The sequence below is a fragment of the Pangasianodon hypophthalmus genome, chromosome 9 (assembly GCF_027358585.1).
Source record: "Pangasianodon hypophthalmus isolate fPanHyp1 chromosome 9, fPanHyp1.pri, whole genome shotgun sequence".
Classification (NCBI taxonomy): Eukaryota; Metazoa; Chordata; class Actinopteri; order Siluriformes; family Pangasiidae; genus Pangasianodon; species Pangasianodon hypophthalmus.
In genome coordinates this window covers 17,133,866-17,156,123 of record NC_069718.1, presented here as the reverse complement: position 1 = coordinate 17,156,123, position 22,258 = coordinate 17,133,866, and the positions used below count along the sequence as shown (strand labels likewise).

Genomic DNA, 22,258 nt, shown 5'->3' with positions numbered 1-22,258 from the left:
TAGCTATTTTGCTAACCCCTTACACTCTTTATTATTATTTTATACACTTATACACTCCACATATTATTTAGTTTAACATAATTTGCAGTAACTACTGTGAAAAATTCAGTTAATTCAGTAAAATAAGTATGTAGTTACAAGAGTTAGGAATGTAAATGTGAACCCACCAACAGATACTGGTAGTTTAGGTAGTTAAAATAGTGATACTAGGTACATTTGGAAGGTTTTTACATTGCCAAACTGTTTAATTTGCTTTAATTGTGTGTTGCATAAATGCCAGTGAGAAATAATCATTTCATCATACTAGACACCATCTGTTGAGAGAAAAACAAGAATTCAAGATAATAAATAACTCACACCCTTCACCACAATAAAGCTGATTATTTATGCATTTATTTTCAAATGTAAACTTCACTATTTCATGCATACAAGTTGACACATACATTATTTGACAAATTCTTGTTAATTCTCATATTTGCATAGGACAGAGTCACAATATATTGTCTAGAATGTAAAAAATAATGTCATAAAAAGATACAGCAGAGCAACCATGACCAGCAACATTAAGAGTCGGTATAATTCATGGAACTGTACAACTGTAATACTTCACTGTAGTGATTTGGTTGATTGAGCAAAAAAAAAAGAAAAAATGGTGGTGAATGGCAGGTTTCGAATGAGGTCATGACGAGAGGAACTGGCCATAGTTGAAATATGAGTTATTTTGTACAAAGCGCTTTATAGCCGCGCTGTAGTCACAGGAACAGGCATTGCATGGTGATAGAAAATAAAGACTAATACATATATCAGGAAGGCAAGCCAAGTATACACATAAAGCCTGAAGGACAGCTTGAAGCATCTATGACCTCCCGAAAACTCTTTAACCTCTGTATTTGTTCATTTTCTGATTGGAGATTCATGGTCAGTACAAAAGAATGTGCATTGGTGTGCAAAAGCACAAAGAAATTTAATAATTAGTTGTGGCCATTGAACATCATTTATTAATGTCACTAATATCTATAGATTTTGGGTATCCAGCTACAAGTGAATCCTCCCATATAGAGAGAAGAAGATGAGAAGCCATGAAGAAAAAAAAAACCTATTTGAAGACAGTCAGCTCTTTTCTATTCTGTGTGAAATATCATAGCTATTGGGCTTCATAGATGTTTTCAGTAAAATAAGTTTACTGAGTGCACATCATAAAAAGAGGAGCGAAGGTATGGGCGGTTCTGAGTTTGAGCCTCCTATAGTAATCCAGTCATGCGTGCTCATTAACAGCTGCTACGACAGCAGCCTTGTCCCTGCTGACACCACTGGACGCTGCGTGCTTCCAAAAGGCTAGTTGTGTGTTTGAGTCTGACCATGCAGATTAAGAGAAGACCAAACTGACACAAATGACCACATGCTTTAAAAGCATCAGTCTCCATCAGTGACCAAGCGTAAGAGCATGACCGTATTTTCCAAGCCTTCATGTACAGTGAAAATACACAGTTTAATCCCCCAAATTTGAAATATTTTGAGGAATTAATGGTATCAACATGACGCCAACAACGAAAACATGTTTTTCCCCTGGTAAACATTTACATTTTTATGTGGAGGATGTTTCCAGTAATTCCTAAACTGTGCTAACACTTGATGTCAGGGGGTTTCCCTCCCAGGCCACACAATTACTGAATGGCATTTACTGCCAAACATGGATTCTTTGGAGAAAAACTAACCTGCACAAGCACAGTGCTATTCTACCTGTGAACACCCTTCATTCTAGGGTTATATTGACCAGAAGAACATATAGGCAATAATGGGCAAACAACAGTCTACATAAGTCTTCACAGATATGTGTTACTTGGGCAATTAACACATCGAGTGAGCCATTCGGTTTACCGTGGCTTTGTTCATTACTCAAAGGGTCTCTTTTGTTTCCTTAACTTCCTGGCAGACACATTTGGGAATAACCCAATGAGTCATATGATTTGAAGGATAAACATTTTTTTTTTCCTTTCAGTTGAAAGCACTCTAATGTGCTTTGTGAAATGGCAGCCTGAATTCCAGCTAATGCAAATGCAAACATCCCCAAATTCATCCACCCTAGAAGTCTTTGGTGACAACCCAGTGAGGCTCTAGTTACAGGAACCCAGTGCTGAACTTCAATTAATTGTACAGTGTGGGTTAATTTGCTTGATGGCTCAAGTGGCAGGTGCGTTGTACCACTTTGGCCCGTGTTCCATGCAACAGTTCCATGGGCCTAACCCCTGTTTTGCATGTCTGTCTTTCACTTTTCATGGGAATGCCGATAAAATAAAATGCACACCTGCGTGTACACAAGCAAGCAGACTTGCAAAATCCCTTTTATGAGAGGCTCAGGGTTTACTGCTTATCCTGTCCCAACATGAATGGTTGTGTCTATTTTGTCCAGTAGGCACCATTAAATATAGTATAAGCGCATTGCCAAAACAGCAGAAAAAAAGTATGCAATGTTAAGAAAAGTACCCAAATTAACTAGTCACAAATGTATTTCAGTAAAATACATCACAGTCCAAAACAGAACATAAAATAAATACATAAAAGTAATGTAGCTTCTATGCATTGGTTTGATATAAGCAGCACATTTACAGCAAATGAAATTGCAATCCTTTGGAATGGTTGGGTTTTCACTTCTGATTAATATAACAATAATAGCATCCAAGAGTTTAGGATATTTAACCATGTATGTTCTAAATTGTACAGCATAAGACAAATTAAGAAAGCAATATAATCAGACAAAAACCAACATAAAGCTACATTAATGTCACACCAAAAGGAAAAAAAAGAGTTAAACTTAAGAATACTTGGGTGTCTAATGCACATCATTCAGTCCTGTACACGTACTTAAAAACACATCACTCATAGAAAACTGTACAAGGTTATTTAGTTAATGTCACCTATTATGGAATATGCATTAATTTTCTAAGGGTTTCTCCTGGAATTGCTACTTTAATGCCTTTGGCACTTATTATCAAAGCTAATGTGCTATTTAAAAAATATTAGTTACATTTCCCAAAATCAAAATCTACTAATATCGATTAGTATAATTCTGGCAACAGATAGAAAATAAATTATGCTAATTTGGGTAAATTTGTATAGTTAAATGTGATTCATGATTAACATTAAAGGACTTCATGAAACATTTAATTATTTTCTTTTTCAACTTTACAGTCTGAGTTAATGAATATTAATAAATTAGGTAATGTTGACATGATAGTTGGCCCATAATTTCAGTTATACCACTCTAATAACAAAATACTTCATACTTCATAACCTTCTGAGTTGCTTTGTAAAGTACAAGTTTGGAAAAACATGATGAGTAACACAATGGTCATCTATAACCAAGGAGAGAATAATAAAATGTAACAATAATAATAGCATGGGACTACACTACCTATTCACAATGCTATGGTCTCTATGGTTATGTGTCATTTGAAAATGAAGCTAATTATATCAATCATGTGCAAGGCATTAAAGAAGAAAAGATTAGCCTTATAAAAGTTAACTTCACCCCTTTATCCCACTTCTCTCCACAACATTGAAAGGAAAAAAAAATCTATATCCTGCTTATAACAAAGATTCAGTGTCTCTGCATAAAGAGGGAACTCTTGGGGCTTGTCTTCCTCAAGGCTTAAAAAACTGAGATTAAAATGTAAAACAAAAATAACAATAATCAGAAAAACATGAACTAAATATGCTTTTATCATTCAGAAAATGGAAATAATAATATTAATAATAATAATAATAATAATAATAATAATAATAATAATAATAATAAACAACACAGAAATATATATTACAAATAAACAAAGCCAGATGAATACATCCATGATCTATAATCACACAAAGTTGAATTGTAAGCTAAGGACAGAGCAAGTACAGTTTTACCCTAGACATGCCACAATCTATGTTCAATGGTCTCGTTTCTGATTCAAGTCGTTTCAGTACAGTGAATATATGGAGCGAAAGAAAATGCATGTTTTTTTACATGTCTCACACTGACCTGTGACAGGTGACTAAAGTGGATGCCAGAGACTGGAAACATTTTACTCATTACATTATAATCTCACTAGTACCCAAGATAGTGAGAACAGTTTAAAGACCAGTCATGGTCATGGGTGCTATTTGAACAGCTACTGGTTTTGGACAGAGGAGAGTTTTAGAGACAGAGGAGAAGTCACCGTGTTCTCTGACCAGCAGTGTAGAAAACACACAGATGACCTACAGCACTTCCAGTGCACTGCAACACACAGCTCTATGGTGGTATGAGTAAAAGCTGATGGTCAGCATATGTCAGCAATATGAATGGAAAGGTGTTATTATCTCCTCTTTATGGTTGGTTGATGACAGGTGTGCCTAGAGGGCATTTAGCTAATTAGCACTTACTAAATTAGTGTTCCAGTGTTAGCTATAACACAGTGGAATTGGTTGACATTTTGATTCCTACACCTCTGGAATCTGTTTAAAATGACCTAATAGTGAGAAAGCATTATGTGTGGCCTTGCAGCAGGAGTAATGCACGTGTGATGCTGTTTCATTTTGTTATGGGTGTTTTCTTCAGAGAGAGAAGAGAGAAAGCTTTGATTATGTGTGCTGTTTTGAAAGACTCTGGCTGCGAGGCCCTGGGGGAAGGGAAGGAAGGGAAGGGAAGGGAAGGGAGGAGAAAGACAGGGGGAGGGAGGGTGAAGAGAGGGACAAGGCCTGGTATTCACAGGCCTTCACCTGCTCCTGCAGTCCAGGGATACCACATCCCCAGCTGGGTAGTGCCGCCGTGCCCTTGTCCCATCTCCCTCCACGGAGTGATAAAGAGTTAAATGCAATAAGCACGTGCATGACAAGTGAGACGAGGATAACACAGAGCATGTGAAAGTGACTTGACAAGTGTGAGATGGGTGAATGAGTGTGTGCATCAGTGTGTAAGTATGTGCATGTGTGTGTGTGAGGCAAGTGCCAAAATAGTTTAGACAGTGGTGCCTCTATTCATGGCAGGTTTTGTGAGCTTCTGGCCTGAGCTGATGAGGCATAGCTGTGAGGAATGGCTCGTAGAAACATAAGACCACTTTCTCACACAGGTCCTTCATCTTCCCAAGCTTCAGCAAGCAAAGGACGGTAAACTGCTGTTTGCTTAAATGATATGTATTTGTTACTGCATGGATTTGGTAGCAACAATATTTCATGAGTCTAATGCCCCTGTTTAATGAGGATCAAGTTTGAAAGCAGCTGCTACAATGGTATATTGAGGTAATGTGTTTAGCAGCAACACTGACTGCTTCAATCAGTGTCTCTGCGACAGTAAAGAAGTCTATGTAGAGGTCTTGATGCACAAAGAACGTAAAAAGTCCAAAGAGTCTTACAGCTGTGTGCTGCCTTGTCTTATCATTTGATTCTGATGAATGCAACTGTCTTAAAGCAGCCGGTCAAAGAAAAAAGAAAGATGTAGCTGAGTAAAGTCTGGAAGGTCTTAGTACTGGAAAAACAGTAAATTTATCTTTCTTTTCTTCTCCAAGGATTCAGAACTCCAGATCTGACAGGATATGCTTGAAATTTTAATTGATACCATAAGCATTCTCATTGTTCACAAGCCCTTAACTCCTTTGTTCAACTTCCTTTCTTGTGAAATCCAGTGTCCTCAAATTTCGATGGCATCCAATCAGAGGAGATCCACCACCCTGCGCCATTTGCAGAACACTGATAGATGACGGGATGCTCCTTCTTCCGTTAGCACTTAGCGGGTGGGCAGGAAGAGGGGCAGCACGCATAGGAGTGGAGGGCTGTGTTCCAGTTCAAGAGCCAGAGGGGAGAGCTGACTGGCTGTCTCTTCTGCTGAACTGTTTGGCTTATGATAAAGCCCATGTCTTTATCTGGCTCCCTCGGGGTCAGCTCTTTCTTTCCTGCCTTGTCCAGATAGTTGCTTTTGTTCTCTAGGCAAGCTACAATCTCCCATTACTGCCCCAGCAACCCAGCCCAGTTTCCAGCTTACTCCTCTCGTAAGACCTGCAGTCTTCCAGGCTGCATTTAGCCTGCCAGGGCAAAGACCCTGGGGACACCCTTCAGCACTTCATCCATCCTCTCACTGTCTGCCTCTTTCTAGGAGGAGTGAGAGAGGCACGCTGAGGATAGCACCATTGCAGTGACTCTCCAGCATGCTATGAATAGCCTGGTTTTGAACAGCCGTTTCCTAATTGGCAGGTGGCAGTGAGTAAGGTGGGTAAGGTCACACAGCTGAGGCATCTGTCGTTACCTGAGACTGCCAATGTATCTCCCTTCCCCCAGCTCTGGATATCACTGGCAGAAAAGCTTTCCTATTCTCACCTTCACGCCGTCTAGTCTTTGGTGGTTTCTTCTTGTGTGCTTTTCCTGTTAATTCTCTTTTCTTTAAAAAAACAAAAAACAAAAAAAAAAAACAAAAAAACAAATCACAGGAATCAAAGTCCCTTGCTATGTATGTTAAATCTGTACTGTTGTGGAAAAAACCTGAAGCTGATGCATGTGCAGTCTTTATGGTGCAGTGCTGCTGCTTTGAAACTTTATCCTCCACATTTTAGGGGATTTGGTTCAGTCCTGTAAGGAGAGCAGTGGGATCTATTCTCCTCATTGGGAAGGTGGTGCATGTAATGGCAGTTTTATCGCCTACATTCACACAATGTAGGGATTTCTTTAGCTATGTTCACACTACCAGCCTCGTGGCTCAAATCCGATTTTTCGCCTTGATGGTTCACGCAATATCTGTCCTTACTGTGTGAACAAAGCTCTGCCCTGAAATGTGGCACATGCACATATTTATGAAATCACTAACATCATGAGGACGCTCCACCATAATTATGCCACGAAGTTACACAATCATGTGCAGTGAAGTGTGATGTAAAAAAATAAATAAATAAAAACAAAAAAGACTTTAATCTGACTCACGGTTGTATGACCACACACACATATATTTTATATATATGTGTGTGTGTGTGTGTGTGTGTGTGTGTGTGTGTGTGTATATATATATATATATATATATATATACACACACACACAAATGAGGTGCACATATAATAGTGGTTTAAATCTGATTTCAAAATATTTTTTTTAATCTTCATGCAGATTTCAATAAGTCAGATCTAGACCAAAAAATTGGATTTATACCACTATAACATAGCCTTTAAAATGAGGACCTATCCAGAACAACCCTCACAGTTTTGTGGGAAAAAGAGTCTTAGAGATAGCAATGTTAAAAACAAAAAGAGTTACTTCCAGTCTCAATACACAATGACTTCCACTCCATTCCAATCCCTATGCTGGGGTACCACGTCTTACAGCCAGATCAGATATTGAGTTTTTATGACTGTTAAACCTAGTACTAGTTTCACCTGATGTGAACACCAATAAAAATAAAAAAAAACAAAAGGAAGAGTGCAATTTTTTTGTTGAGTGTAAGGCTGTTTTATGTATGTTTTCTCTTCATGTTCATTCTTTCAAGCTAACAAGGCCATCCCTGAGCAGGGCACAAAATTCAACCCCTGTTGAATTTCAGAGTAAAGTGATGCTTGTATTGTGCAGTCAGTGTGAATATTAAAGGAGAAGAAAAGAAAAACAACTGTCTAGAATCCTGAGGTGTGTGTGTGCGCCACTCCCCCTAACCCGTCATAAATTAAAAAAAAAAAAAAGAGAGGAACAAAAAAACAAATTTATACCTGTTAATTCTGTCTACATTTTTGTTCATTTGAACAGATTTGATCAAAAGAGAGCAACAAAAATACAATGGAAACTGGCTGAGGCCAGAGACTATAAAAAATACAGACATATGGTACATATGGTAAATATTGCCATCTGGAAAAGGCATTTTCTTCTCTGTTTTCTGCTTTTCTCTTTTTTGAAGTTGGTGAGAAAAAAAAAATTGCACTACAGGAAGCAGTTATGTACAGTAGAGTACACCACAGCAAGCGAAAGGATTAGCAAAGAGAGGTGGCGGCTAACAAGTGTGCAACATCACTACTTTTGACAGAAAAGAATTTGAGTTTAAAAAAAACAGCACTGAGCTGCAGGGGGCAGAGGGCGGAAAAGTGCAGGCGGGTTTAAGGCGAGTTGGCTGGGCTGAGTGTGGGGCTGAGTGTGGGGCTAGAGGCATCCGAGCGGCTGTAGTCGCTCAGCGATCCGGGTCGTGTGCTGCTCGCTGTGTTCAGCGTGCCGCTGCCTCCTTGCTGCCTCTTCAGCATGGCTGGCTGGAAGTCGGAGTGGCGGCGAGCGTGCTTCATCAAGTGGTCGCTGCGCATAAAGCGCTTGTCACACAGTGGGCAGCCGAACTTCTTTTCTCCCGTGTGTGTGCGGTAGTGGCGTGCCAGCTCGTCCGAGCGAGCAAACTTCTTACTGCAGTCAGGCCAGGTGCACGGGAAGGGCCGTTCTCCTGCATCACACACAAACACACACCGCTGTCAGTATTTACTCAACACCAACAGAGACCTATAACTAGTGTATTTTCAAAACACTAAGTACAGTACTATATAGATTAATTATCAATGTATACACAGTACAACGTTATTTAGTAATATAAACCTGTGCAGGTTTATATTTCCACCTGGGCAAAGATCGCCTAACTCTGTTTCTGACAAAAAGTGATTTGAGCCAATTTGGGCCTGATTTTCTTTTGACAGTTCTCTGAATCCAACACAAAGGTGCTAAGGAGGCTACAAGTCATCAGTGCATACACTGCTAACAGGAGGGGATTCTGTGCCAGCTGATGTTACCCTAGCAGTTTTTCCTACCCTTATGTAGACAAAGGGTTCTTTTAGAAATGTCCAAGTCCTGCCATGCCCCTTTGTATTGCATATGGCCTCTATTAAACAACTGCAGACATCCTGTTTTAGTAAAACGTGCCTATTTGTGTCAAGTTCATTTTTCACTACCTGAATCCATACAAGCATATAACAGAAGTGGCCACTGTTTCTGTTACAGTGGTTTAAGTTAGGACCGGGATATGGGAAGAAGTGCTTTGGGCCAGACATATACAGCCATTTTGTGAAGCTGAGCTTCCTCTCAGCACAAAGTGAAGCTGTCTAGCTCCAACTATAGGACTCAATGGAACATAGCAGCGAATAAGCACAGAGGCCAGGACCCGTTCTCACATGGGTCACTCCCGGGTTTAACCTTCCCATTCAGCATTTAGATTACAAATGAACACCCTGCATGCAGACATAAAGGCTCTCATGCTTTTCAGCATTTTATGAGGCACTGCAGAGAATGCATTGACTCTTTCTCATTAGTCCTCCAGCTGCAGAATAGCCTGTGAAAATGTTTTTACAGTCGTTAAATTGGGTGAAAAGCCTCTAAACATTAAGTCAGGAATGCACAGCATTAGAAATGAGACATATGTGCCAAAAGCACTGTATCATACTAATTGAAGAAGAGTTGGTAAAAAAAAAGTTAGAGACATACACTATGTACGATATGCTGAGTTGTGTGTCAGGAGTGTTAAATACACAAACACCAGGTGGGAAAAAAGGTTTTAGGCTTGATACCAAAGACACTCAAGTAAAGCAAAGCCACTTCAGACAGAGACTAATTAAACAGGATTCAGATGCTAAAGTGCTACCCTGTCCCTGCCAACGTGTAACTATTAGTGAGTCCACACATAAGGTAATTATACCCTTTCCCCTCTCACATCGAGCAATAAAATGAGACTTTAAAACGAATCTACACAGTATATGATGCCAGATGGGCCTATATATCCTATATGTCTTGGGTTGTTTTGTACATTTCCATGTGGTAACGTGTATGCAGTCTATACAAAGCATCTTGCACTGAATAACCAAGTAAACCATACAATGTCCATTTTATTCTATTCCACTGCTCTTCTGCCCTGGAGGCACAGGAGCTACTGTTCTAATTCTTTCAGCAGTGCTTCCGACCCATGTGAAAGCTTGAATGCAGTGATTTGTTGCAATGTGTGGTTGCTGTAACCATTCATCTTACAATCCTAGACATTAAAAATGCAAACAGTAGTGGAAAAGAAAGAAGTCAGACATCTCAGTCATTATGCAAGGAAGTTGGACAAAGCAGGAAATGTATGTAGAGGGCCAGACAGGCTAGTGCAACTGTCTTTGTTTTGTAGTTTCCCCATAGGTCCCAGTGGAAAATCACTGTACTACTTCAAACACACATTCAGTATGATGCCAGATTAGCGTGTGAGACATCAGGGTCCCTTCCCCCAACGCAGAATGGTTGTAGAGCGGAGAGGGTCTATACTGGCTCAGTCTGGGCTCATGTCCTGCCACTCTCGTGTAGACAGACTCAGTGGCGTTCCCCATTCCCCCCCTGGTCACAGACCTTGGGTATACACACACACACACACACACACACACGTAGAAACAACACTGTCTGTCTATTCAAGCTTACTCAGTCACTCAGTATGCCGACTGTCTGCACTCAAGAAGTGAAAAATACACACAGACTGTATGTGCATCCACTAGCCATACTTTTCCTATAGTAGTTTATCAAACTCACAAATAATCAAGGCCTTAACAGCTCCTACACTCCCACATAAATAGACTAATCCTCATTCCAGAAAAAATGCAAGTAAAGTCTCTAAGGTCTTGTTCTTATGCAAACAAGCCACCACTGAATCCTCATTTGCTACACATATTCATGAGTGTCCATCCACACCAGTATTAATCTCTATCCTCTGGTCCATTCATCACTTACATACTGGTGAGCTAATCAGAAAGGGTCACTCTTGTTTGACTCATTTAAACATCCTGCATCTATCAGTCACGTAATATAAACATAAGCGTAATCTAAGATAAATCTGGTTCTTAAAGGAAAGAGGAACATGCTTTATTCAGATTTAGTAATGACACAAGTAACTTATGATCTGTTGCATTAATTAATGAAACAGTGTGGTTACAAGGATACATGGTTAATAAAACCTACGTATCTTCAAATGGCCTCAGGGTAAATGAAAACAGATCCAACAACATAAATATTTCACTGGCCATAAGAAAGATGATCAGGACCAGAACCTCCATGGCATTACATCCCTGCTTAAGAGCACAACGCACACAGAAAGCTGAACCAGAGTGTGTTGAATAGACAAACTTCATTTAGAAAGAAAAGGGAGAAACCAGCATAAAAGAAGAGGAAATGAAACCACAAAGAGAGTGTGGGAGTCTGAAAAAGTGCCACACCAGCAGCAGCGATTTAACTGCAGATTAAATTCCTGATCATTCTGGAGCACATCCACACGGGAGCGCACACTGGCTGCTATCCTTTGTGCTGCTGTTGATGGTGATTGTCCAGAACACTCCTGAGTGAAGAGGGAGGTTGTGTGTGAGTAGTCAGGTAGAACCTCCAGACAAAGGTGTCACGCGGTGTCACCACACATCTGAAACAAGAGCAAGCTGTCCATTCAGAAGAACTGCTGAGCTCAGGACTTTCTGACTGTGTGTCCATCTGTGACCATAAGCACACAGAGAAACATTTGCACAAACAAAGGCTGGTTTACTTGTTATTTACCTAACTTATAGACTTATTTGAAAGGACAACACTGACACCGGGCTGTTGCAGAATCCCTAGGATAAAGAGACTTACTGTCAGGGGTCTTTTGAGAGATCCCCTTTTGTTTCTGTGGAAAAATAACAGGGAGGCCACAATCGTGGAAATGTGAGACCTGCCAGACCTGCTCCACCCACTCTTCCATGTATTTGCACAAAGCACAACTCTCCTAGCCTTTCCCTTCAGTGCTATCATTTTTACCAGACTTCAGGGGGGTGCTTGCAGTGTAGATGGTGCAAAGCATCGCTGCATTACATGAACTGGGTTGCGGGCGGTGATGTCAGAGGCTGCTCGTATGCTCAACTCTGCCTGGCAGGGAGCCAGCAGGACTGTGTGTCCCTGTATTTCTAAGAACACAGGGCAGTAATTAGGGAAGGCTTTTGTTGTGTGCTCTCCACTAACGAACACAGTGACCCAGTTACCTCGGGAGGCAGTTACATCACAGATACATCGTGTACTGAGAACAGAGCAGCAAATGTCTTCCCTCTGAGATGATACAATTATGTCACAGGTAGCAAGCTTACATAACTCAAGCAGACTTTTAAATGGTTTGATTAGCTGCCACATGAATGTGTGCTAAGTCCACGGTTTAATACAGTAGCGAGATTGCATCTATCCTGAATGGGCTTTGAGATGGAACACTGGGAAACAGGAGAGAGGCCCTTTGAGGCCAACCGTCTGCTCCATGGTCATCTGATCAGCCCTGTATCTGAGCAACACTAAACGAGACTGAATGACGAGCCACAAGACTTAACGTCAGTCACCTGTTCTAAGAAGAGCAAAGATAAAATTCCACCAGCCTCTTCAGCCGTGAGCCTCAAAAGCCAGCAGGGGAGTGAGACAGCAAAGCAGGCAGTCAGACATGAACGGCAGGAGGTCTAGTGAATCCACCCTGACTGTTCAGCACTATAAGCCTCATAAAGTACACTTCCCAGGCCACACATTTCCATCTTGAGGGCTATACACACAAGATTTTTGAAGAAAGCTCTCAAATGTGCTCAGGAAAGAACTTTTCTAGACTCTAAATTTTGTTGGACACCTCTCAGCTAATGTCCCCTGGGAAGCAATTCCTGCTGATAGCTTGTCTTTAGTAAGACAATGTGAGAGAGAGAGAGAGAGAGAGAGAGAGAGAGAGAAAGAGAGAGAATGTTAAACCAAGCATTCTCACTGAACTGGGACATTTAGAAGACTTTTTTAAAAGAGGTACCTTGTTGACCTTCCTGATGTCTGCTAGTGATTGCAATTTGACACCTAGAGTTCAGCCAGAGTGAAAGTATTACATTTTGACTAAATGCAACCAAAAATATACCTAGAACAATGTATTTTTATATGCGGTTTGGGTCAGGACAGATTGGCCCAGGGACATATGTCCATGGTTAGTAGATCCTCTCTGGGTTATTGCTTTATATAGTCACTAGCTATACCAAGCAGACAACAAGGCAGCTAACAACACCAAGCAAGCTTGCCTTTAGTCTGATTTGAGACCTGATCTTCGCTGAGTTTAGCAAAAATAAAGAAGAAAATGGATAGTCCTAGATCTTAGCTAAAAAGGGCAGTTTATGAACAGAGCCAAGAGAAAGCCATGCTTCTCTCACCAGCATAAACCCACCTATAATAGTGGTTTGATGCTGTCATGAGGTTGGCTTGAAGGATCATATGAAGTATTGGTTAGACCCTTCTGAATGAGGAACACAACACTCACCACACTGAGCTCCACTGCAAGCCCAATGATATCCATAGCAGGCCAAGCTAAATGTGAGTCCCAGACCGGCACCACGAGTGTAGTAGCAGCACTCATCAGAAGGATGTAATTTATTCCTGCATTTATAGACGTGGCTGAGAGCCAGGCAGGAGCCAGCCAACCATGCTTCTCCACAGTGGGTTAATGACAAGACTGCTGTGGAAGCTCCAGCCTCTGGACGGGGTGTAGCCTGCCTTTTTGTTCTAGTCCCAGACCACCTTGTCATGTCCAAATCCTCATCATTAACAGATAATAGCACTGTGCTGTTCTCAGATCAGTCTGCGTGTCACTCCTGCAGTGGTAGCTTTGTGACACAACGCTAGTTCATCAGAGTCCGTCATCATGGGAGTGCCTGCAGTTTAGTGCAATAACCATGCCAGGAGAAAGATGTGGGTCACACCCACCAACTAGTGCAACAAGCCAAGAAATGAGCTCAGTGTGGCCATATATACCATAGAGACCAAAAACCACAAACACTGGCACAAGAGCAACGGGTAATAAAGCCACTGCTGTCTTTAATTTATCAGAGAAAGCATTAACACCACACACTGTGTGAACAAATGTAGATTTTTTATTTTTTTTTTGCTTACAAAATGAAAAGTTCCTCATGTGGTTTAGCCCAGATTCAAATGCAGAGACTAGGAAGATGGCAAAATAAAGAAGTGCATCTCTCCCTGCATGTTAGTGCGTCTGTGTCAGCGTCTGTGTGCACGTGTGAATGGGAATATGGAGGAGGGCCTGTATAACCACACAGGCTCCAGCACTTGAAAGGCTTTTAGTCTGCTGTCTGCTTTCACTGGTTTGACTTGGACAAATATGCGATTAATGTCGTTTGAAGTATAGGTGGAACAAAGATATATGGGTGGGCTAAAATGGTCTTGCTGATAGCCCGGATGGCCAAACACAACCATTTTTAATTTGTTATCCCCTTTTTTTTCTGATGAAAAATCACTTTTGAACTGCGTGTCTCGTGTCAGTACTGTCTGGGTATGAACAATAGCATCAGCCTAGTGTGCTATGGGAGGGTCTATGCTGTCAGCCATTTCAGTATTCCATTTGTGATAACCATAACTCACTCCACCCCACCATCTACAGCACTCAGAGGAACTCAGATGCACCAGAGTGTCAGGCAGTTACACTCAGATAAGTCATGTAGCGTTCTACCTTCTTTCTAAAGAGGCAGGTTGGTAGAATTCTACACCTCACCATATTAGACTCATTAATTAGCTGATGGCACTATAAAGGCTTTCTTTGCTGCAGACTGTGGGCTAATCTGTTTAAGCCTGGTTAACCTAGGACACAGAGACAGCTGCTGTTATTAGGAGCTGTTTATATCTACAGAAATACTGGCATGGACAGGAGGGTGCCGTGGGAGCACCTTGAGTTTGACTCTCTGTCATACCCCCCTGCTTGTACCAATGACTAAATACAAAGTCCATACAGTACAATTTGAAATAACACAGTGTTTGATCATTAAAGAAAGGCCCAGAACATACCCAGACCTTCATCAGTGTCTTTATCAGTCTTCCCACTGACAGACTGAGAGCATTCAGAATGAGGTCTTTTCACTCTGTATGTGAAATAGCAGAGCAATCCCCCCTCCTCTCCCACCCCCAAAGCCGGTGCCCGTCAGATTGAATGCGCCTTTTCATCTATGCCATAACCGCCTCTCACACAGCACACTACTCTGATCTTTCGCTCGAAATGTATGAACAGGAAGGGGTCAACCACCTTGCAGACTACAGTAAATGTAAATATGACAGCTTGGAGACACCACAAATCTGCCACACAATAAATAAAGACACATATACATCATCCCCCTCTCTCTATGCGTTCTTAGCTACAAAATGAACAGGCTGAAAAGGCCCAAACCAGACTGCCTGCAGCTGCAGCTGCACAAATGACCTACATCAACAGGGCTTGTGGGGGGGTGGGGGGTGGGGGGGGGCATTAACATCAACTCATCCCCATTCCCTTGTGGGTCCACTCTGTACAGCATGTCCCAGGCAGGGCAAAGTGAGCAGCCAGTACTAAGCGTTGTGTGAGACCCTCCACTGGTGGCTCCACGAATCATCAGGAAGGCTTAAAAAATGCAGCAACATGGCAGTTTTAGATCCTCTCTTTCCTGCCAGGAGAAACTGACACCCTTGGGTTGCACGCAACTAGAGGGCAAGGCCAGGCCCTGCCAAATACACAACACCTTAGCAACTCATTTTCTTAAAGCCCCAGCAGCTAGGGAAATAGGACACAAGGCTGAGGGGGTGGGGAGAAACAGAGAGGTTTTTATAATGTTCCGCCAAAGCTAACTAACAGATATGTGAGCTCAGTGCTGTATGAAGGACAGTATAGGAGGAGGCTGAGGACTAGCCTATGGTCTATTATACCTCCCAGTGCATTATCTATACTTTATGCAACATAGATTTATACATTTTTGATAAATAAAGTGTTTTCATTATCCTGATGAAAATAAAGAGCCCGATTCCTGTCTGTGAGGCACAAAAGTTCCTTATGATGGTGTCTCAAGAACACAATGCCAAGGGAAGCCTCCAGGAGCAATATGGGTTAGTGGAAGGACAAAAAAGCAAACCCTCTGTGAAATATTCCATTATCTTTGGTCAGATTGTCTGATTACTTGTGAGGCCTATCAAAAGTTAATGCAGTTAGAACATGGCATTTTGTCATGGACATTGGGAACCATGAGGATTAGAGGTGCCTCCCAGCACACGAGACCTTTAATGTGCGACTCAGAGACATCACTTTGCCTACACTAACCACATATTACTTGACATGACGTGACAAGTTATTCATGTTATTCAATTTCAGCATGGCAACAGAAATATTTTATCTAATTAGGCTCTACACACATTGCAGCTGGGTTATGAACACACAAGCATTGCAACCTCCGTGAGATATGGGACAGGGTCACCAAACTGAACACCACCCCCTTTTGTGTTTTGTGAAACGTTGTCCCTACCAAAAAAAAAACTGCTTTAGCTAATCTCTTGTCAATTTATTGCTTTTCAGTTAATTTTCCATAGCTAAGGCCAAGTGGTTCAGAGGAAGGGGAACCCACACCCCACCTTTATGAGTTGTCAGACAAATCTGTCTAGTAACCTTAGACCCTCAACCTGCTGAAGCCTTGCAAACTCAAGCAGTATAGTGAGCCATTTGTATTCAGCATGTACCCTTGAAAATGTCATGTCTTAACACACCTTTGACCTACATTCTGTAATTCAGTGCAGAGAAAAGGGGAAAGAGTGCATAAACAGCAGCCCACAACCTCGATGTGATTCAGTTAAACCCCCTGCTTCAGTCTTTTAGACATTCCCATGAACACTAGTTCAACCTATATGAGCCTGATGACATTATGGAGATGTACAGGGAGCAGACTGGATTATTGTCGAGAGAGATTATCCCAAATCACCCATGTATACCTTTTCCAAACACAAGACTCCATCTTGTGTTTGCTAATCAAACACATTTGTGCACTTAATGAACTTACAGAGGGCTAATTTTTGTAGTGCAGAATTATCAATGAGAATATCAAATCCAGGTCTGGCATGAAAGTTCCAGTTCAACTGGAGGGTAAAGCAAATGAAATGACAGATTATCAAACATAGATCTCAGCTATTACCAAAACCAAAACACCCAGCTAAAGACATTTTAGTCATTAACATATGGCCCAGTTTAAGTTAAGCCACATTTAATATTTTAGGAATAGAGACAAAAGGATGAGACGTGGCTTTGCAACTCATACAGCAGATATTTTGTTAAAAAATATTGCTGTAAAGACCTCAAGGAAAAGACCTCAAATGCACTATAAGCATAGTATGTGTGTGCCAAATTGCCCACAAGTATAAGAGCCTCAGCTTTGTAGATTTCCTGCAAATATGTCACTTTCTCTAACTGCATTGAAACTCTCAGGTTTCAAGAGTGTGTTTCTCATATGGACCCCCACCCACTCTATTTCACATACATCCTGCACCAAAGCAGTACTGAGTGTTTTTTTCCCTTCAATGTATTACAGAAATGAGAATTCTCTAAACTGCCACCTGCAAGCATATTACGTCACAGAGAAGACAACACATCTAGTCATCCATCTGTGTGGGTGATTATGATTTATGAGCCTTGCACAGCACAATCTCATGTTCTAAGAAACTTAGATTTTCTCCTACATGTTTCTGCAATCTGTAGAAGTTTTGTAACCAGAACTATCTTTGTGGGTTTATGTAGGAATTAAAGTTAAAGGTCCAAAGAGTTCAGTATATTATTTTTTTCCCAGCTTTTCAGGTTGGTGTATAGTCAACCATATTTTGTTTCTTTAATGTAAAACATATCTAATTTCTCTGAATCAAAATTCATCCACATGATTCTGATTATCACATTAATATACAGACATCCTCCATGAAAACTAGAGAACAAAGAGAATGATCAAACAATCCTCTAGCAGAAAAGTTCAATTTTAACTTCTATATTCAAGAATCAGCCAAAGTCTGGCTGTACCGTCAAGCTAAGCTGTAACAGATTTCTTGGGAAGCCACCTCAAGGTCATTCCACTAACCTTATCTCAATCAGGAACATTTTGTAACCACAGGTCACCACAGGATTACAGGGAATGGCCAAGTGAACTTCAGACACATGGGTCAATTATACAGAACAGCACTGCAAACACCCAAGCTGGATTTGCATAAGGTCTAGATGCGTGGAAAGCAATGTGCAATCACTCAATGTGAAATGGTGTTTGCAGAGATACAGTCATTAGTTATGCTCCCAAACTCTTTCAGCTGGAGGTTAGAATACTCAGTGATGAGGCACATTACTACTGTGTTACAGCCATCAAAAACAACAAACCTTTCTTTTCATTTTTTTTTTCTGAGATTACATTTACTATTTAACATTGTTCTCACTATATTTGCATTTCAATGCATACAGTACTGCAGTCTCCTTCAAAGCAGTGAGTCAAGCCCCCTGTCACATGATTTAAGCCAGCATTTGATCACAATAGTACATCTGCTCAAGCTCCATCATAAACCTCCTTTTCTCACAGCAAGCTAGCACACGTGATGACTGGCTTCCCGGCCGCTCCACAGCATACAGCGCACATATATGCAAAATTGCAAGCCAAAACTAATACTGTAGGGGAAAACAGTTCTAAATTCCAATATGACCTCATATCAGAAACATTAGCAATGCTACAGTGAGTCATCTAAAAAAATCCTGAGCTCCAAGTATTTTTTAATTCGAAGAGAAACAGAGGTCTGTGCCCAGATTTTGATTCAGGAGGACAAACGTTCCAGCATGGAGTTCAAACCAGAGTCGGCACAGAGTTCAGGGTGTTGCTAAAGTCAAATAAGGACTCCAGCCCACTTGGCTCACTGGTTTGTTTTTATAACACAGTGTTCCCCCTTCTTTTAGACAGTGGTGTTTAGCTGGGAGAGGGATCCATTTTCTCTTTGATCTATTGGTTGGGACTGAGGGAAAATCTGCTGAGTGCTTTGGAAAAGACTCAGCGCACATAGCAGTTTGGCAGAGCCTGGACTGCTGAACCCAAGTGACCCACATTCTCTGATTACCAAAACAAATGAGACGGAATACACATTATTCAACCAGAACACCACCCAGTTGCAAGCCTGAAAGTTAACTGAGGCCAAAAAAAATCATGAACTATATATATATATATATATATATATATATATATATATATATATATATATATACACACACACACACACACATATGTATGTTTATATATGATAGGCCACATGCCAGACTATAGTGATTACCACGTGGTGCATTACATCAGTCACTTTGTAGGAACTCTGAATATGCAACTGATCTCAAGGAGGAATGGAGGTAAAAACAAAGGGAGATACAGGAGAGGAAGGAGGCAGGAGGAGGAGGTGTGTGAGATGAAGAAGTTAAATAATGTTAACTAATTCCTCTGAAATGAACTATCCAGCACAAATGAGTAGTAAGCTAGTGGCTTTAGGCTTGCTTTGACTCAGGCCTTGTTTAAGCCTGCTGCTGAAAGCTTCATGAACAAATCCTCTCCACTGCTGCTCACATGGTGCATCCTGTCCGCACTCACTGTCGCATCTGAAAAGGGTGTGCCGTGGCAGCCGTGTACATCTAAATGGGTGTGTACCATGCAGCCACGTCAAGGCAAAGCCTTGGTGGTGATCTCTACTTTTATGATGCCAGATGTGCTTAATGCTATAGTGCAAGACCTCTTCTTTAGAGGGGGAGGTGACTTAGCTGCCTTTGTTGTATAAGAAACTGTTTTGTGAAGGCATTATTAATCAAATTTAACAGCTATGCAACATAAAAGAAAAAATCCAAGAAAACTAGACAAGGATACACAACTTCTTTGTATTTAGACTATTTGTTTTTTTGCACAAAAGCCTTCGATGTGCAGCTGAAGGGTGGTGCTGTGTGCTTGTGTTCCGCTCTCTCGGAGCTCGTCTAGCTGAGTCTGTTGCTGGCCAGATCAGCTGGCAGTGTAGCGCGCGGGGGTGTGGCACTTCACAACAAAGGGCTTAAGAAGCACCCTCATCTACACAACTCCAGCCGACCCCCACCCCTTTTCTCTTTATTCGGCTTTTTTTTCTGCGCGTTTATTCCAATCTTTGCATGCTTTGGATTATCAGCGGTATCCAAAAAAAAAAAAAAAACACAAAGGGGTCGGTGGCGTTAGGATGACCGCGGCATTGCGGGGGGCGTCGCGCGCATTTCTCGGCTGTTAGCTTAGCTGCTTGGTGACCTTCTAAGTGCTGTCAGTTTCGACAACTTTTTAATTTTTGCATAAGAAATAAGCTTCCTGAAAAGTGTAGGCTTTGGGTAGAACTTCCTACGGGCGTGCGTGTGTATATATATATATATATATATATATAATATATATATATAATATGTGTGTGTGTATGTGTGTGTTAATTGTAGCCTGCGCGAGGTTTGTTTACTCTGTCCTATAGGAAAGGTTAAGCTGTAACCGCGCGCTAATTCCGCATTGACTTCCAGCACTTGGTCTGGACACAGTGTCCCAGAACGCCTCCTACACACCAGGTTTAATACGCGTTTGTGTTGCAAGTGAGCTCATCTGTGTAGACGACACCGGATGTGGTGCTGTGTGTTAAATCGGTGGGAAACTGTTGCTATTTCGACTACAGGCTTCTCCTGTGGGCGTGACGTTATTTCCGACGCCGCGCCTCACGGTTAAATATCATATTAACCTACTTTTGTTTAAGAAATGTCTAACGTTAGCGAGCTATGTGTGAGAAATTCGTCGTCTTCTGTATTACTTTAACTATGCCAAAGCAAGGTTTGGAGCACGGTGTGTTACTGACAGTGCTATTTGCAGCGAGGTAGAGGTAGAGGTACACTGAGAAATCCTCACAGTGCAACTCGGAGATTTTATCCCAACCTTTCGGTGTGAGCTGCAAAATGATAAAGCACTCGCTGCAATGGGAACTGACCTGTATGTGTCCTTAGGTGAGCTTTGAGATGTGATGATTTGCCATAAACTTTTTCGCAGCCAGAATAGTGGCATTTGTGCTTTTTCTGCGGGGACTCCTGCTCAGCGCGAGCCCTCCATCGCTTGCCTCTTTGTTTAAGGGCAGAGTCGGCAGGGACGGCGGTAGGTGTGGCAGAGTTCCCATCCTCTCGCGTTGGGGTTGGTGGCATGCTCTCTTCTTTCGTTTTTGCCTGTTCGGCGAAATTCGTAGGGCTCTGCTGATTGAAATCCGCCAGAATCCGCGCCACGACAAAGAGAGAAGAGTTGTCCTTCACCAGCGCTTCCTTGGCCTCTTCTCCGTTCCTGGGTGCAGGCGCAGTTTCGGGTCGGATCTCCCTGTTCCCTTTAGGAGCGTGAACGACTGCGCGGCTGGACATAGACACAAGGCACTCTGCAGCTAAATGTTCCATTTTGTTAAAGACGCAAAACAAAAATGCCCCCGATGTTGCTTTATAACATTCAGAAGCGAAATGACACTTGTCTAAATCGCTCAACTCCGTCGTCGATCCCTTTTGTGTGATGCTGAACATTCAGCAAACTCACTTCGTGTCGTTACCGGCTTTTCAAGAAACCTGACATCCTGAAGAAAAGCACGCGGAGACACAAACCGTTAACGCGCCGCACTGACTGTTTGTTCACTTTAGAGCTATTGTTCAGACAAAGAGAGGCTGATAAACTTGTGTTGCTTGAATATGAAAACTCCCCATCTTGGCTGAAAAGTCCATACCCACGTAAAGTGACAGTATTGTGCTCTGCGCTGACTGGAGCTGTCGGTATCCACGCTGGGGGCGTGGTGGCCCCGAGTGTCGTCACAGCGCGCGCGAGCTCATTGGCCCGCTCAGTGTCCCGAAGTGCACCGGCTCAAACTTCACCAAGTGTACTCGGATCCATCCAAAACCGGATACCACCGTGCTATATAGGGTGCCTAACTAGTACCCTACCAAAGGTGGTGTAGTATTTAGTTGTTACGTTCAGGGTCTAGTACAGTACTATTCGAGTGTTCTCATAACAGAGGCTGTTATTATCTACCCTGGCCTTATATCCGCTACTAACAAGCAGGCTGTAGCGCACAGTAGTGTCCTACTTCATATGCTCTTCCATACATTTTACCAACTGGATGCACGTCATAATAATATGCACGTGATTTAAGTCACTGCACGCTTTGGACACATTTGCTTGTCTAATAGTAGACATGATATTTGATACAGTTGTATGAGGAGCTAAATTGTGCAATGGTGTTGTACAAATTGTGAAATGTGTTTGGTACTAAGCAAACGCCATTAAAATCACTCCAAAATGAAATGTTCTTTCTTGTATTTGAACATTATATAACTGTTGTAACGATTGTCATAACAGGTTATTGTTCATAGTTGGGCAGCAGTAATAATAATAATAATATTATGCAACAACAATGATAATAATAATAATTAATAATAATAAAAATAAGCAACAGCAACCAC

At 41.6% G+C, this 22,258-nt stretch overlaps 2 protein-coding genes across 3 annotated transcripts in view; one reads left to right on the top strand and one right to left on the bottom strand.

Moving 5' to 3' along the window:
- The window catches only part of otud7a (OTU deubiquitinase 7A), an 83,240-nt gene that overhangs the window by 44,024 nt on the left and 16,958 nt on the right, over nt 1-22,258 (top strand). The gene's annotated exons all lie outside the window — the stretch shown is intronic.
- On the bottom strand, nt 372-21,582 carry klf13 (Kruppel-like factor 13). The gene is made up of 2 exons (XM_026919054.3): nt 20,761-21,582; nt 372-8,407 (listed from the first exon to the last, which is right to left on the bottom strand). Exons 1-2 carry the CDS (start codon nt 21,326-21,328, stop codon nt 8,079-8,081), a joined length of 897 nt encoding a protein of 298 aa, XP_026774855.1. The 5' UTR covers nt 21,329-21,582; the 3' UTR covers nt 372-8,078.